This window comes from Ochotona princeps, chromosome 26, assembly GCF_030435755.1.
Source record: "Ochotona princeps isolate mOchPri1 chromosome 26, mOchPri1.hap1, whole genome shotgun sequence".
NCBI classification, from domain to species: domain Eukaryota; kingdom Metazoa; phylum Chordata; class Mammalia; order Lagomorpha; family Ochotonidae; genus Ochotona; species Ochotona princeps.
This window is the reverse complement of record NC_080857.1, coordinates 6,067,479-6,084,483: the sequence shown is the minus strand read 5'-3', so window position 1 is coordinate 6,084,483 and position 17,005 is coordinate 6,067,479. Positions and strand designations below refer to the sequence as shown.

The window sequence follows — 17,005 nt, the reverse complement described above, 5'->3', positions numbered from 1 at the left end:
AAAGACAGGATAACTTCTTAATTCTTTCACTGTGATTATAAATTTTCTGAGTTAGGAGTTGTTGCACTAGCCACTTTTAATGGTGACAAATTAATTTTTCTTTTCATTTTATCTCAAGCTCATTTTAAGAATGTTAAATAATGTTTTAATAAATTACAGTCCTTATGTTTTGTGCTCAAATAGTCACTTCTTTAAGATAGTTTCTGAGACCAGTGCAGTGGTCCTCACTTTGCGTATGCCAGGATCCCGAATGCCTTTGGTTTTGGTGGGCACTATTCCTCTTCTCTTGTCAAGAGGACATCTTGAAGTATCATTTGTAGGGCAGATTTAGAAGAGGCAAATTCTTCTAATTTTATTTACTGTGGAAGAATTTTATTTCATTTTCAAAGACAAAGGAAAGCTTTGCTGGGTACATTATATTGGGCTGACAATTTTTTCCTTTTAGAATCTGGAATTTGTTGCTCCATTCTCTTCTGGCTTGTAAAGTTTCCTGTGAGAGATCTCCTGTGAGTTTACTTGGCATTCCTTTATAAGTCAGTTGATTTTTTTCACATGCACATTTAAGGATCTTTTCCTTATTTCTATTGAAGAGAGCTTGATTATCATGTGTCTTGGTGAAGATCGCTTTTGGTCAACTCTGTTGGGAGATCTGTACCCCTCCTGGATGTTGTTTCCCAAGTCTTTCTCTAGATTAGGGAAATTTTCCCTTATTATTTCATTAAATACATTTGTAAACCCAGCTTCTCTTTCTTTGCCTTCTGGGACTCCCATAACTCTGATATTTGAATGCTGCTGGAGTTTCAGTCACTGCAACAACACACCGTTGTGTCCGCTGCTTTCCTGTGTCTGTCAGTCTCCAGGTACCCCTCTGCTGTTGTTCTGTCCTGTCCTGTTTCCTGGAATGTGCACACTGTGTTTCACACTGGCTAATGTTTCTCCTTCTGCTTAAATGTGTCCTTACCCTATTCCCCAGATATTTTTTCATTCAACACTTTAGATACACTGGAAGGGATATTACTCAAGAGGATAAAAATAGCTTATATAAAATATGAGAGGAAGTGTAAGCTATACTCTAACAGGAGTGTAAAATTTTATTATATTTTACTTCAGGGATTGCCACTGTAATACTCTGGGTCTTCAGGCTATTTTAATATTTAATACTTAAATGTGAATGTAGATACAATGTACTTTTTTTTTTTTTTTTTTTTTCTTTTTTTTTTTTTTTTTTATAATCTATTTTATTGTGTTGTTGACAATCTTTACATAGTTAATTACAGTTAAAGAAAGAAAAAGAAAAGAAAAAAAAAAGGTTCAGGGGGATAGGGAAGTGGGTAATACTATTATGTCCACATTGTTTCCATCTTGTATCTGAGGTAAAGGGGGATATTGAGGGGGAAGCCCCACCCAGTTTCCCGCCCACCCCGAGTCCCGGATGTGGGGCATGCTCTGAGATATGTGCTCGAGTGGTGTTAATAGTTCTCTGGTTATGAATCGCTGCCAGTTTCGCTCGATGAGGTCGTCCACTGATTGATATGGTCCATCATAAAGTCTCCGTTTGCCCCATATATCGCTGCCAACATATAGCTGAGATGAATGATTGATCTGCTCTGTCTTCTGTCTTTTCTTGATTAGAGTTCTGAGTCCAGCAGTTCGATTAGGGAGATCTCCAAAGAAACTTTGAGGTATTCCCAGACTAGTTTCTTGTATGCTCTAGCAAGCACAGGGCCCGGCACAGTCCATCACCACGATCAGCTGGTGGTTGCAATTGCTGGGTTGGTTCTGTTTTCAGTCCCGAGTTGCACTGGAACCAATGGGTGTTGCAGTCCAGTCTGGTTCTGCCCAGCACGTACTCGGCCCTCACACATACCAGTGGGAGCTGCAGCCTAGTCGGGGTGACCCACAATAACCCCCACCAGGCCCGCCCCCTACCCTGGTTTGCCAGTATGTGTAGCAGAAGACCAGTCTGTCCCCCATCCCGTTTGACTCTTGTACGTGTCAATGGGTATTAAAGCTTAGTTCTATCTAACCAACTCAACCATCCAGCCCTCACGGGTGTTGTTGAGTGCCTCTCTATCTAGCCATCCCAGCCCCCGTCCCAGTCTTCATGCCCTCCCACGGGAATAGTGACCCAAGAAGGGGGAACCCACTTTTTCCCTCCCAGGTCTCTCTGTCCCGGTTTATGCACTCTTTAGGTGGTTCTGTGATTTGACTTGACAGAATTGGTCCCCAGTGCCAGCTTCTGCGGCTATGTCCAAACATCCCTCACCCACTCTAATTTATGCTTGCACCAGCAGGAATAGTCAGCCCAGCCTGGCTTTTCCCTGATCTAGTCCACATGCAGTGCACAGGCGTTGTAGCCTTGCATAGTCTAGTCTGTCTCTATCCCAGCCCACGCTCTCCATTGGGAGTAGCTGTCCGGCGAGGGAACCAGCCCCTTAATCCCCCCCCGCCAGTTCTGCCCCTCCCTTCCTTCCTGGATCTCATGTGTGCTGGTTGGGTGCTGCATTCATATCCAGTACAGGCAACCACGCCCTGGCATTCCATAATGTGTACTGGTTTTGTCGCGACCAAACCCGGCTCATCCCACACTCTGATCTGGTGATCGGATTTGCCAGTGGGTGATACGGACTGATTCAGCCTGTTCTGCTCCTGACCCATGCTGAATGTGTGCCAGTGGGAAACTTTCCATGGCCTATTCTGGGCTGTTTCCTATCATGCTTCTTGCGCTTACCTGCAGGGACTGTGTCCTGCCAGAGGAGTTGCCCAGGCTCCTCCATCAGATCCCCTCCCAAAGGCAGGTTTTGCGCATGCCAGGGGGTCCTTGAGCCAACCCAACTCAGTTCACCTCCTGCCCTAGCAGGAACAGTGGCTTTTCCTGGCTGGCTTTCACCCCATTCTGGTTCTTGTTATTGGATGTTTCAGCCCAGCCATGGCTCGTCCTTACCCACATACAGCTCACGCATGGCTCAGTAGGGGGTTGAGACCCAGCCTAGTCAGTCCCACATCTACCCCCTGGTTCTCCATGCCACCAGATGGTGTTGGGGTCTGAACTGGCCTGGTGCATCCAATCCCAGCCCACACTAGTGCCTCGGGTGACTGCAACTGTTTCCTAGATAGAACGCAGCTCCAATTCTAGCACATACGCCCCTTGGTGGGAACCTCAACCTAGGTAGGGTGTCCCGTTACCTCCCCGATTGGGCTTGTTCCTAGCTGTAAATCATGCACCTGCCTGTGGTTGCTCTGGGGACCAGTAGGTGCAAGAGCCTAGCTCGGTATGACCTGTGTTCCATGCTGGTTTCTAGTTTTGCTTGTAAACAAAGGTTTGTTCAGTCCTGCCCAGTACATTACGGTCCATTACCAAGTTACACATTTTGGAGCTACTATGCCCTGCTAGTCTGACCCCCAGATTTGGACGGCATGTTCACCAGCGAGAGCTATGACTCGCCAGGGGAGCTTCCCAAGTACCTCCACTTGATCCACTCCCAAACCCAGTTTACATACATGCCATTGGTTTTTAGGCCAGTGCCCGGTGTACTCTGGCCTCCCATTTGGCTTTGTATGAGCTGGTGAATGTTGCAGCCCGGCCCACCCCACAGCCTATTCAGGATGCACATATGGGTGCTGCTGCCTTGCCCAGTCCAGTCTATGGTGGATCCCTTTACCTGTGATTGATGGCAGGCTCCTTGGTCACACCTAGCTTAGTCCATAACCACCTAAAATTTAGGTTTACCAGTGGGGCCAAACTTTCTACAGGGTGTGGCCCACACATCCTGCACAGAGTCTACCCCAGTATAAGGTTCTAGAGTGCTAGTTAAAATTATGGACCTGCCTGATGTGACCAGTCTCCTGAACCAACATCATGTCAGGCAAAAAAATATCCTGCTAGACAATCCGGGGTTTATCTTTTGCATTATAGGTGTTCAAAGCTCAGCATTATTGAGTGATTAGAAGTTCTCCAAAAGAAGAGTTACTGGCGTTGGGAATCTTTAGGATTGACTCAGAACCCAGAAACAGTGGGGTCACCCTAGAGCTATCTAAGCAGCAATTCGGACATCCATTACCCCAGAGCTTCCCGGCTGGGCGGCCAGCAGGCAAAGCCTGGCACCACATGGTGCACTGGCCGCCCTGGATGAGGCCGAGGACTCGTTCACTGTCTTGTGGCAGTGTCTTTGGCGTGAGCCCCCAGCATTGGGTCCGACCCGGCAGGGGCACCCCCCACAGCCGCCACACTGTGAGGAGCGGCAGTTGCCCCCAAATCCCAAGGCCCGAACCCCTCCCAGACTCACCTAGCTGCCAGATATTGGCGGCTGGGTGGAGCTAGGAATTTTAAGCCAGTTCCCAAGTTCCCACATGGTGCACTTACCCTGAGGACTGAGCTCTCTTGGGTCCTGGATGAGGCCGAGGACTCGTTCACTGCCTTGCGGCAGTGTCTTTGGCGTGAGCCCCCAGCATTGGGTCCGACCCGGCAGGGGCACCCCCCACAGCCGCCACACTGTGAGGAGCGGCAGTTGCCCCCGAATCCCAAGGCCCGAACCCCTCCCAGACTCACCTAGCTGCCAGATATTGGCGGCTGGGTGGAGCTAGGAATTTTAAGCCAGTTCCCAAGTTCCCACATGGTGCACTTACCCTGAGGACTGAGCTCTCTTGGGTCCTGGATGAGGCCGAGGACTCGTTCACTGCCTTGCGGCAGTGTCTTTGGCGTGAGCCCCCAGCATTGGGTCCGACCCGGCAGGGGCACCCCCCACAGCCGCCACACTGTGAGGAGCGGCAGTTGCCCCCGAATCCCAAGGCCCGAACCCCTCCCAGACTCACCTAGCTGCCAGATATTAGCGGCTGGGTGGAGCTAGGAATTTTAAGCCAGTTCCCAAGTTCCCACATGGTGCACTTACCCTGAGGACTGAGCTCTCTTGGGTCCTGGATGAGGCCGAGGACTCGTTCACTGCCTTGCGGCAGTGTCTTTGGCGTGAGCCCCCAGCATTGGGTCCGACCCGGCAGGGGCACCCCCCACAGCCGCCACACTGTGAGGAGCGGCAGTTGCCCCCGAATCCCAAGGCCCGAACCATACAATGTACTTTTTATAGTAGATACAATGTATTTAGTTGAGAGATTTTTTACCCAGTACATGGTTTGAACTGAGATTCGGTAAAGGTAAATGATATAATTGATTTAGAATTAAGGTTCTGTCCAGTTTATTGCAGAAATTCAAGGGACAAACAGGTTTGGAATCTTGGTGAGAATTTTTGGCATGGTTTTCTTTGCATTCCAAACTGTCTTAGACAAAGATCTCAGCGATAACACTGAGGTTGAAGGGTCAGATTTAAGCCAGAGAACCTCAGGAGTGGGGTCTCCCAATTTGTATTTTAGAAGTGGTATGATTTTGATGATTCACTTGATAATGTGGTGTGTTCTAGTAAGTGTTTATTGACTGTGACAGAGTCCCAGGAATGGCTGAAAGGTTGGATGCTGAAGTTTACTTGAGGATAATGCCACCTACAAGGAGATGACAAGTCTAGATGATGTGAGCATGACTGCACCAGGTTACTGTGTAACGTGATGTGTTCATTTGTCAGGATGACATTGACATTAAGTTATGAAGACAGTTCTTGAAGGATCTAAGTTCAGAGATTGATGAGCAACAAAATTCTATTTTTAACCAACACAGTTGGTTTGGTTGGGCCAGTTTTCCCAAAACACGTAATATTTGGTTGTAATTGCTTTTCCTTTCTGTTTCTCTAAGAATGTCTTACCTGTCCAGAAGGCAGCTTCACGAACTCTATGTATTTTTCTACGTTATAACCGCAAGCAGGAACAGAGACATGAGGTCATTCAAAAGTTAATTGAACGTAAGTAATTATTGTTGTAAATATTATTTATTTCATTGTTTAAAAATTGTTTTCATTTTAATAATCTGAGTTAGTAGCAAACAAATACACAAAATTGTCCTTCACATTTCCATACATTGTATGATAGACCAGTTGTCTGGACTACAAGTGCTGGTTTCTTTGTATCGTTAACTTACTGTCACTTATAAATAAAAGTGATTTATAAAAACATACATTTGTGCACACAGATGCCAAAAGTTGTACATGTAAGTTAATGTACAGCCGATAGTATACATTGTTCATTTGTGCATTTAATGTGTCAAGTACAACTGACACAGCCTTTATCCTGGAATATTTTGCTCTATTTGAAAAACATTTTTGTGAAACAGTTGGAAATGCAATTTAAAAACAAAACTTGTATCCTACAAATTCAATAAAACTCACAGCTTACATACACATCCCAAGCAACTTTTGGGAAAGTTGCTTCATACCTCTGCTGCTGTGTTGGTTTTGTGAGTCTATCTTCAACGTCACAGGTTGGAAACTGTTGCTTTAAAGAAAATAAATAGAGGAAAACTACCCCTTAAGAAATGTGAGGGAAGATTTGGAAACAGTCCAATGAATGATTCAGTTATATATTTATTTATTTTTTATTGTTAACAATCTTACATAATTAAGTACGGTGTAAAGGTTTAGGGGCTAGAGGGACGTGGGTAAGATTTTCATGTCCATATTGTTTCCTTCATGTATCTGAGGTAAAGGGGGATATTGAGGGAGAAGCCCCACCCAGTTTCCCACCCGCCCAAAGTCCCGGATTTGGGGCATGCTCTGAGATACCTGCTCAAGTGGTTGTAATAGTTCTCCAGTTGTGAATCGCTGCCAATCTCGCCACTTCCAGCTCAATGAGGTCATTGAAGAATCCATTGATTGTCATAGTCCATCATAAAGTCTTTATCCGCCCAGTATTTCGCTGCCAACATATAGTTGAGGTGGTTGATTGACTTGTTCTGTCCTCTGTCTTTTCTTGGCTAGGGTTCTGAGTCCAGCAGTTCGGTTGGGGAGATCTTCAAAGAAACTTTGAGGTATTCCCAGATCAGATTCCCGTATGTTCTAGTAAGCACAGGGCCTGGCACAGTCCATCTCCACGATCAGCTGGTGGTTGCAGTTGCTGGGTTGGTTCTGTTCTCAGTCCCGACTTGCACTGGAACCAATGGGTGTTGTAGTCCAACCTGATTCTGCCCAGCACGTACTCGACCCTTTTATCAACTAGTGGGAGCTGCAGCCCAGTGGGGGCGACCCACAATAACCCCCTCCAGCCACACCTCCCACCCTGGCCTGCCAATGTGCATAGCCGACTAGTCCAGTCTGTCCCGCCTCCCATTTGGCTCCTATACCTATCAATGGAATGGGTATTAAAGCTTAGTTCCTTCTAACCAACTCAACCATCTAGCCCTCACGGATGTTGCTGAGTGCCTCTCCATCTAGCCACCCCAGCCTTTGCCCTAGTTCTGATGTCCTCTCGTGGGAGTAGTGACCCAAGAGGGGGGAACCCACCACTTCCCTAGTCTGGTCTGTCGCCATCCCTGCCCATGCTATCTAGTGGGAGTAGCTATCCGGCGAGGGGACCAGCCCTCTCCCTTCCTGGTTCTCACATGTGCTGGTTGGGTGCTGCATTCAAATCTAGTACAGGTAACCTCACCTTGGCTTGCTGTCTTGTGTAGTTCTTGTCGCAACCAAACCCGGCCCGACCCACACTCTGTTCTGGCGCCTGGGTTTGCCAGTGGATGACATGAACCGTTTCAGCCTGGTCCACCCCTGACCCATGCCAAATGTATGTCGGTGGGAAACTTTCCATGGCCTATTCTGGGCAGTTTCCTATCCTGCTTCTTGTGCTTCTTTTGCACAAACCAGGGGGTCCATGAGCCAGCCCTACTCAGTTCACCTTCTGTCCTAGCAGGGACAGTGGTTTTTCTGGCTGGCTTTCACCCCGTTCTGGTTCTTGTTGGACGTATTGGCCTGGCCATGGCTCGTCCATACCCATGTATAGCTCACAGATGGCTCAGTAGGGGATTGAGACCTTGCCTAGTCAGTCCCACGTCTACCCTGGTTCCCCAGGACACCAGTTGGTGTTGGTGTTTGGCCCGGCCTGGCGCAACCAATCCCAGCCACACTAGTGCCACGGGAGAGTACAACTGTTGCCTAGCCAGAACGCAGCCCCCATTCCAGCACACTTGCTCCTTAGTGGGAACCTCATCCCATTTAGGGTGTCCCCCCAGCTCCCCAAATTGGCCTGTTCCTAACTGCAGATCCTGCATCTGACAGTGGCTGCTCTGACTCAGCTTATCTCATTCCCACACTTGTCCTGGCCTCTGCCCAAGACACTGTGGCCCAGCATCCCTGACTTAAGTAGACTTGCCGGTGTAAGCACAAAGTTACATGCCCCATCACTGGTAATCGCCTTGAATTCATGTTTCACCTATACAAAAGTTGGTCTAATTCATGAGACTCCCTGAGCAGCTTTTACAATTTAAAAAAACCCAGAGCTCGCCGCCAGGCGGCCAGCAGGCAGAGCTTCCACCTCCTTGCGGGGTGTTTTTGGCTAGAGCCCTTAGCCGGATCCCGCTTAGCCAAGATGCCACCGCGCAGCTGCCAACCTGCAGAGTGGTTCAGTCCGTCCCAGCCCTAAGAAAGGAATCCGCCCTGATTGGTCCTGCCACCGTGGCGGCAGAACGGAGCTAGTTTAGTCCAGCTCCCGGTTCGCCCTCATCTATATATTTATTTTTATGTTTTAGAAAGTTAAATAAATTTAGAATTTTAAAAGTTATAACCCATTTTAAAATAAGTTATTTTTTCCATCTTACCATTATTTGATATTTGACAGGGTGTCAGAAGGTGGATAGTTTCTAGTGTTGGCTTACTGTGATAATTCATAAATTATTATAAATTTATGACTCAACTAAAGGATCAAGTAAAAGGGAATTGAGTTATAATGAAAATGACAAGGAGGCCCCCTCCCTTAACCACTCATCTGAACTAGTGATAAATATCATCACAAAATGATTTTTTTTTACGTTGAATGACTTCAATTCTCTATAGGTAAGAAAATCCAATCTTTCTTAAAAATATTTTCCTGGTTGTTGTAGCATGTGCTTTAGTTCTTTATCTCCAACCTAAAGTTATTTCTATATTAAACATTTCAAGCCCCCTGGCAAGGAATGTGAGTGCTGACCAGCTAGGTATTTATCTAACTTCAGACAAGGAGAGGACTCACGGATGGATGGAGGTAGTAGTGAGTGTTTCTCTAAGACCCGAGGTTGATATTTTGTGCCTTTATTGCCTGGATCAAATGAGAGGTGATTATGCATATAAACCACAGGGTAGGATTTGGCCTCCCAGAGTATGAAAACATTGTTTTATCACCCAAAAGGAACACAACTGTAAACAGTTTTGAGGGTAACTGCACTTCGAAAGGAAGTAGTTTTTTTTTTTTTTCCAGCAGAATACAAGATTAACATCTTTGTTTTCCATGGGACTTATCATGAAGCATGGCCATTATTTCAAAAATATTTACATTGTCTGTGATTCAGGGAAGTAAGTTGGGGAGCAATGAAAAGATGTAATTGCAACATAACATTAATAAATCAGTCTCCTACTCTGCACTGTGGAAATGAAAGAAACCAATTTTGTCCAGAGTTAATTCTATCCAAAGGCATCATGGCCACTTCCTACTCTTCTGCACTGGAAAAGTTCATTTCCTGATACTCCTGTCGTCCATAGTCTCTGCTCCTCTCACAGAGTTGGGCCAAAGGAATCCAATAGGGTACTTTTGTTTTTAAAATAAGCTGCCCAAATAGGTTAAAGAATCTTTGAGACATACAGTTTACCCTCAAGAGAAACTTCATTAGTGAGTACTTTTTTGTTTAATGGCAAGTATACAAATTAAAGATTATTGCTTTTAATAAGATAACCTTTATAAATAAGTATGTAAATTTAACTCAGATACTCATTATTCACCCAATAGTATAATGGAAATGTTTTTTTCTTAAACTAAGTCCCAGGTTACCTTCAATTCCTTGCTGGTTTAACATAACCTTTTTGTTTGTGAAAAGGATATACTAGTGTCATTCGAAACTTTTTTTTTTAGGATTCTAAAAACGTTATTAAACATCATACATTCGTTTATTTTACCACCATTTAGTGTCTTAAGTCCTATTAAGAAAACAGGGTTACTGCTCAGTTCCCAAATATGAAGTGCTTATATGGATATTGGTATTGTCTTGATTTTAAAATTTATGTATTTTTATCAGAGAGGCAGATTTATTTATTTAGAGAGATCTATTCTGGCATCATAGGCAGACACACCACCCCAAGCATTTTTTCTTATTTTGAATTGTTTATTTATTTGAGAAACAGAAAGAAAGAAAAAATACTCCCATTTGTGAGTTCTCTCCCAGGATGGCAGCCAGAAATGTTGTCTAGGACTCCTCAGCAGGCCTTCCCAAGCTCTGCAGGAGCAGGAAGGCAAAAACGTGATTCATAACAAATTAAGGTTTAATTTCAGAAGTAGTGGCATACTGTAAACTTCAAAAACTTTGTGGAAGATGCACGTTGTCTTTTAATTCCATTTTCCACTAACTTTTGAAGAACCTTGTACTTAGTAAATTTGTTAATTTTACACAGTTGTTTTGAATACAACTTTTTGAATGTAACTTTTCACTGGACTCTGTTACCCAGCATAGCAGATAATCAGATTTTCTTGTTACTGGAATTTAGCCTTTTAAGTTTGGATTGCCACTTTCAAAAAATCAGAGTGCTTTAAAAAATCCATTGAAGAAAAATTATGTTCACTAGACTTAACTGTATTGCTTTTTGTAAGCTACTCTGAGTTTTTCATTTTCTGATGGTAGGACCTCACATTCAGAATAAGTTTTGTATTGGAAAAAGATTCTGTGTGGTTTAAAATATTAAGAAGTTTGCTTTTGATTGCTTATATGAAAAGGAGAAAATTATCCTTCAAGTATTTAGTGAAATATTGTCATAATACTGTTTGCTTATGACTTTGTCCACTACAAATTGATTAAGCTGTTTTGGAGTGATGCATCTCTGCCTTTGAATTCTGTCTCTGTGCTTTGCCAGCCTCTTGGCTCCCACCCTAGAATCCCAGGCTTCTCTCTTAGGAGGGATAAATGTGTCTATTTGCTTAGATTGCCTTTTACCATTAAATGAGATTTTACGTGTTAAGCACTTACCATATATAGTGAATTACTGAAAGTACAAGGTATAGCCATTCAATAGTTAATAAATTTATATGGAACCAACAGATGTTACTAAAACTTTTTGTTGTTTTTTAAAAGATGCTAATCATTTTGGAGTTGCCAACTGGAGTATCATATTCTTTTTTCTTTTATTTATGTTCATATAAAGAAACTTGCCATTGACTTTGTATATTTAATTTTCTCACATGTAGTTTCATGTAGGAAAATTTAACTTGATAATTTTTGTAATTGTTTCTAGAACTGGGTCAAGGAAAAAGTTATTGGAATAGACTTCGATTTTTGGACACCTGTGAATTTATTATAGAGATCTTTTCCAAATCATTTTTCTGTAAATATTTCTTTCTACCTGCTATTGAACTGACACATGATCCAGTAGCAAATGTGAGGTATGTATTGGTCTAAATAAACACTTGAAACCATTTCTTATATATCTTCTTTTATAAAAATTTTTTGGCTTTATTTTAGATGATGTTTACACAGTTAATCAGGGTGGGACAGATCAAAGGTTAGGGTAAAGTGGGTGTAATCATTGTTTTCAACTTTTCTATTTCGCCTTCCTGTTTCTGGAGGAAGGGGGGAGATAAGGGGAGAAGCCATACCCAGCCTCCCAACTGCCAAGTACCCTGGAATGGGGAACAGCCACCCAGTATCAACCCAGGGTCCTGATGTGGTGCATGCTGCAAGTGTTTTGCCCTGGTGGTTTTGATGGTTCTGAAAAGCTGTCAATCTTGGCCGATCCAAGGATAAGGAAACCCTGCCAATATCTGTTCCCTGACATAGTTGACCTTAGAGTGTCCATTTGCCCAGATATTTGCTGTCAATGTTTTGCTGGGGCAGTTGTCCAACTTGTTCTGTTCTACTTCCTCTGCTGTGGTACCAGATGTGCTCTGCAGGCCCCAGTAGGCTGCCATAACCTCCATGTACATCAGGGCCTGACACCCACTGCTCCATTTTTTCCACTGAGGGGACTGGTTCTCATAGGTGGGCCTAAGGGCCCGAGCCAGGTCACCTGGGACCCACCAGACCCATAACCCATGAACCTGGCACCCACCACACAGGCAGGCCCAAGGACCACAGTCAGGCAGCCCTGCCCCTGGGGTTTATGAACCTGGCACCCACTGTCCGCTGATTGGCATAGCTCGCCTCACCCTGGCATTCACCAGAGAGTGCTGTGGCCTGGCTTGGTCCAGCCTGCCCCTGTTCCCAGCTCCTGCTGGTGGGTGCTGCAGCCTAGCGCAGCCCAACCCAGTTGGCCTCCAGTTTTGGCACTAATGCGAACTGGTGTTGCAGCCCCACCCAGCCCCTCCTACCACCCCATCCTGGTTTTCAGATCTGCCTGTGGGTATTAAGAACTGGTTCAGCCTGGCCCGCCCCCAGACCTTATCCACATGAAAACCAATGGATTCTGTAACCTGGCCTAGTCTGGGCTGCTCCTTGCCTTGATTCTTGAGCTCACCTGCAGGGACTGTGCCGGACAAAGGAATTCTCTAAGCTCCTCTATCAGATCTCCTCCCAGTAGCAGATCTTGCATACACCAGAGGGTCCTTGGCCCAGGTTGACTGTCCACCTCTTGTTCTGGCAGGAACAGTAGCCAGTAGCCAGTGGCTTTGCCCAACCATTTCTTACTGTTGGGTGTTAACAACCCAGCCATACCTGGTCTGCACCCAGACACTCTCACTTGGTTCAGTGGGAGCCAAGACCCAGCCCAGTCTGTTCTACACCCAACCTGTCTCTCACAAGTACCAGTGGGTGCTAGTCTAGGTCAGTCTGGTGCTTCCCAGACCCAGTCCACACCCATACCAAGGGAGACTGCAGCCATGTCCAGCCCAGCCTGCTGGCCTCATTCCAGCTCTCGCACTCCCCATGGGAACCACAATCCAGCTGGGACATCCTCTTAGCTCCCCAACAAGATCTGTTCCCAGCCATAGATCTTGTGTATATCAGTAGAGATTGAATTCCATAGGGGTGGATCCACATACCACCCCCCAAGATTCTTCCCCCAGACCTGATTATCTCATGTGCTGGTTAGTGTCACGGCCCAGTCTAGCATGCCCTCTGTTCCGACTCTTACTGGTGAGTGCTGTGATGTGGTCTTGTCAGGTAAGCCCCCCCAGCCCTAGCTTTAGTGTGTGCCAGTGAGTGGTATTTGATGATGGTTGATGCTAACTACCCCGGCTCAGGTCTCCCACATGTGCTGGTATTTGATCTGACCCTTAAATGTCTTCCCGTTCTCCCCTCCTACTTGCTCAGTCTCAGCCCCCTTGCTTACCTGCAGGTACAGTGACCCTGTCCATGGAAGTTCCTCAACAGTCATTCCTTACCCGGACATGAACCCTCAGGTCCCTGCTCACACCCACTTGTGCCATCTCTCAGGCCCCCTGTAAGCCCACGTCCCCAAGTCCGCAGAGCTTTGCCACTGGGCAGTCTGAGGGTGTGGCCCAGGTGCCAAGGCAGGCTGGTCAGAAGTTCCCAGGCCAGGCCCGACTTGGGTCTTCCCACCGTGGCTACCTGGCAGGTGGGTCTTCTATATCCTCTATAGTAACTTCTTTTAAAATGTTTCTTAATCAATTAAAAAAATCAGGTGAAACATTTATAGTTGCTTTGAAATTCTTAGTAAATAGTATTTTAAAAAATTGCCACATAATAATTATACATGTTTATGAAGTATAGTATAACTTATTACCTGTATTTAATGTATACTGTTCAAATCGGGATAATTAATATTTCTCTTTCCTTATTTATTCATGTTGGAAGCTTTCCAGTTTCTCTTTTCTAGTTGTGTGTATGATTTATAAAATAAATTGCTTAGAAATTAAAAAAATATATATATGTATTGCCTTTCTTTTCCTCCAAACAAGCATATTGTTTCCTTTTTTTAAATTGTAAAATAATTTTAACATAAAATTTAATGTTTTAGTGCTTTTTAGATGTGTAGTTCAATAGCATTAAGTACATGTGTACTAATACTTATACCTTTGGTAGTGGGAATTCTAAACCCCCAGCTGTTAGTTTGTGTTTGAAGCTTGATGACTCCATTCTGAACTTGAAGTCAGATCTGCAACAGTTAGATTGAGTTGGCTAATGCCTTTCTTTGGCAACCTTCTAGCGCTCCCTGCCGTCTTCCCATGTTAGCCATATCTAGTTGTTTGTACATGTAGCATATGTTCATCTTTTCTAGATGACTGGCATGAGTGGCAGGCAATATGTAAAACACTTTGATATTTTTAAGTCGGAGTAGTTGGTGAGGCGGTGAGCTAGTGTGGCTTCCCGCTGCTGCTGTTGAGATACTTCTAGTGTGGTGGATCATCACTTGCTGAGTAGTTGACAGAAGTAACTAGAAGAAGATGAAGTCATTTCTACTCTGATCCATCTGAGTAGCTACACAGAGAAATCCAGTGAAGATTAACTGGATATCACACCATGAATTTTGGGGATTAGAAAGGCTCTGAGACCGTTGTACCCCAGTTTGTCTCAGTTCTCACTGTCCAGGCTAGGCATCTGCCAGTGCAGCACCGTGTGCTAACTGTGCTTAGGACTGTGCAGACAGCAGTCCATCGCAGGCGAGGTGTCACTGGAGGCAAACCCCCTCTGCCTATGCTCTTCCTTTCCTGGTATCCACACTACTCGTTTCCTGTCTTTGGGTTGCCACTTCAAGGCTGACTTGGTGGAACCTTCATTGGCCCTCTCTGACCACCTACTTTGAAATGGTTGAATCCTTCTCCTCTAGCACTCTCTCATCTTCCTCCCCACAGCGCTTGCCCCCACATGGTGACATTTTACTTACTTATGCTCAAGTCCCTGGTCCCATGAAAGAGCATGAGCTCCCTGTGCAGAGAGGATTCCCTGTGGTGGCAGCTTGACACATCATAGGCATTCCAGAAATATCTGTAATGGGAGTAAATGAACTTGAAGGCTACCTAAAACTTTTTTTTTTTTTTTTAGCTTTTTGTTACCATTGTTCATAGTTATTGAATTTACTCAAAAGTTAATGATTTGTTATAGAATGAAGCTTTGCTACCTGTTGCCCAAAGTGAAATCTACTCTGAAGATCCCTGCAGACAAGCATCTCCTTCAGCAGCTAGAAATGTGTGTGAGGAAGCTCCTGTGTCAAGAGAAAGACAAAGATGTCCTGGCTATTGTGAAGCGGGTAAGTAGCCCATTGCCATGGAGCCTCATTGCTTGCGAGATGGGATTCATCCTTGCTTTCCTGCCTCAGCCGAGGGACAGCAGTGTGGGGCAGTGCTTGCTGGAGCTGTACCAGTATATGAGTGGATGTGGAAGCTGCTTTCAAAGGACCCTAAGGTGTTACTGGTCCAAGTCTAATGCCCACCAGGACTAGCTGGCATGGGGTGGGAAGTGTTCTGTAATGATCTTCGGGCTGTGTTCACCAGGCTCTGTTCACAGGTCACTGCACCCCAGGAAAGCTTTGCTGCAGGGCCTAGTAATACAGCTCTTAGGGGGCTCATCATGGAGCAGAGTCTGAACTGGGGTAAAGATCTCTTTCCTAGCCCAGAGCACAGTCTTCTATAGTGATATGACATTGTGCTTTATGGTTTTGTTTTGTTTTAGCATGAGATGTTATATGACTTTTTGGGAATCATGGAAAACTGAAAACAGTAAAAATTTGGGTTCGTGAGATCAAATCTTAATATGCTTTATAGCCTTCAAAAGCTGCTACAGTGGAGCTATAATTAATATTTTTATAAGAGCAGGTCACTTAAAAGTGATCACTTTTGTAAATATCTGAATTTCAGAATAGTCTTTGAACATTTACTTCTAGTGAGAGATTAATTATGTTATATAAATTAGCATTAATTTTTTTCCCTACAGATCATTGTCATATGCCCTGAAAAAAAATTTAATTGACTTGATAACTTGGTACTAATTAGTATGATTTTATTTTCCTGAAATATGAATTCCTCTTTCATGGATGAAATATCCAGAAATGCTCAGTGCTGGACATCCGTTTGAATCTAAACACCACCCCGCCCCTGCCACATCCCATCACTCACATACAATTGTTTTTATCAAATATTTCTGTTATTGTTTTTAAATAAGAAATTTAGGTAATAGTTTAGTTGTTAAGATAATAATCACAAGCTTATTTGCTTTTCTAAAGACAATTTGTTAATTCAAGATATAATACAGACTAGCACAATAAATAGATCTAACACGATACAATTAAATTATTGGATTGTTAATCTGCAATGGGATATTGTGGAGTATAGCTTTTTTTAAAAAAAAGTATCTATTTGCTTTTACTGGAAAGTAAAGGTCTGATTTACACCAAGGAGAGACAAAGATCTTTCATCTGCTGTGCTGGTTCACTTCCCAAATGGCTGCAATGGCTGGAGCTCAGACAATCCAAAGCCAGGAGCCAGGAGCTTCTTCAGGGTCTCCAACGCAAGTGCAGGGTGCCAAGGCCTTGGGCCATGCTCTGCTGTTTTCCCAGACCACAAGCAGGGATCTGGATGGAAAGTGGAACTGCCAGGGCATGAACTGGCACCCATATGGGATGCCAGCACTTGTAAAGTGAGGATTTAGCCATTGAGTCATCACACCAGGCTCTGGAGTACAGCTCTCAAGTATGTTTCCCATAATGATGTCCATGTGTCCCGTAAGAATTCTGTAGTATGATTACCAAACTGAGGTGTCAGTACAGGGACTCATGAGGAAGCTGTACAAATCTCAGATTAAAATGGAACAGCTGGTGTGAGCATTGTGTGGTATAGCACATTAAGCTGCTGCCTTGTGATGCCATGTTGGTGCAGGTTTGAGTCTCACTTCTTATTTACCTCCCTGCTAATGTGCATGAAAAAGAAGCAGAGAATGGACCAAGTGCTTGGCCCTTGCGCTCACGTGGGAGACCTGGATGAGGCGTCTGACTCCTGGCTTTGGCTTGGTCCA

At 44.6% G+C, this 17,005-nt stretch overlaps 1 protein-coding gene across 5 annotated transcripts in view; it reads left to right on the top strand.

Moving 5' to 3' along the window:
• Positions 1 to 17,005, top strand: part of PPP4R4 (protein phosphatase 4 regulatory subunit 4) — an 82,127-nt gene that overhangs the window by 53,467 nt on the left and 11,655 nt on the right. For all 5 annotated transcript variants that reach the window (XM_058655275.1, XM_058655274.1, XM_058655272.1 and 2 more), the window contains exons 15-17: positions 5,738 to 5,843; positions 11,337 to 11,484; positions 15,101 to 15,245. In XM_058655275.1, coding sequence (XP_058511258.1) covers positions 5,738 to 5,843; positions 11,337 to 11,484; positions 15,101 to 15,245 — 399 coding nt within the window. The remainder of the gene's footprint in view (positions 1 to 5,737; positions 5,844 to 11,336; positions 11,485 to 15,100; positions 15,246 to 17,005) is intronic.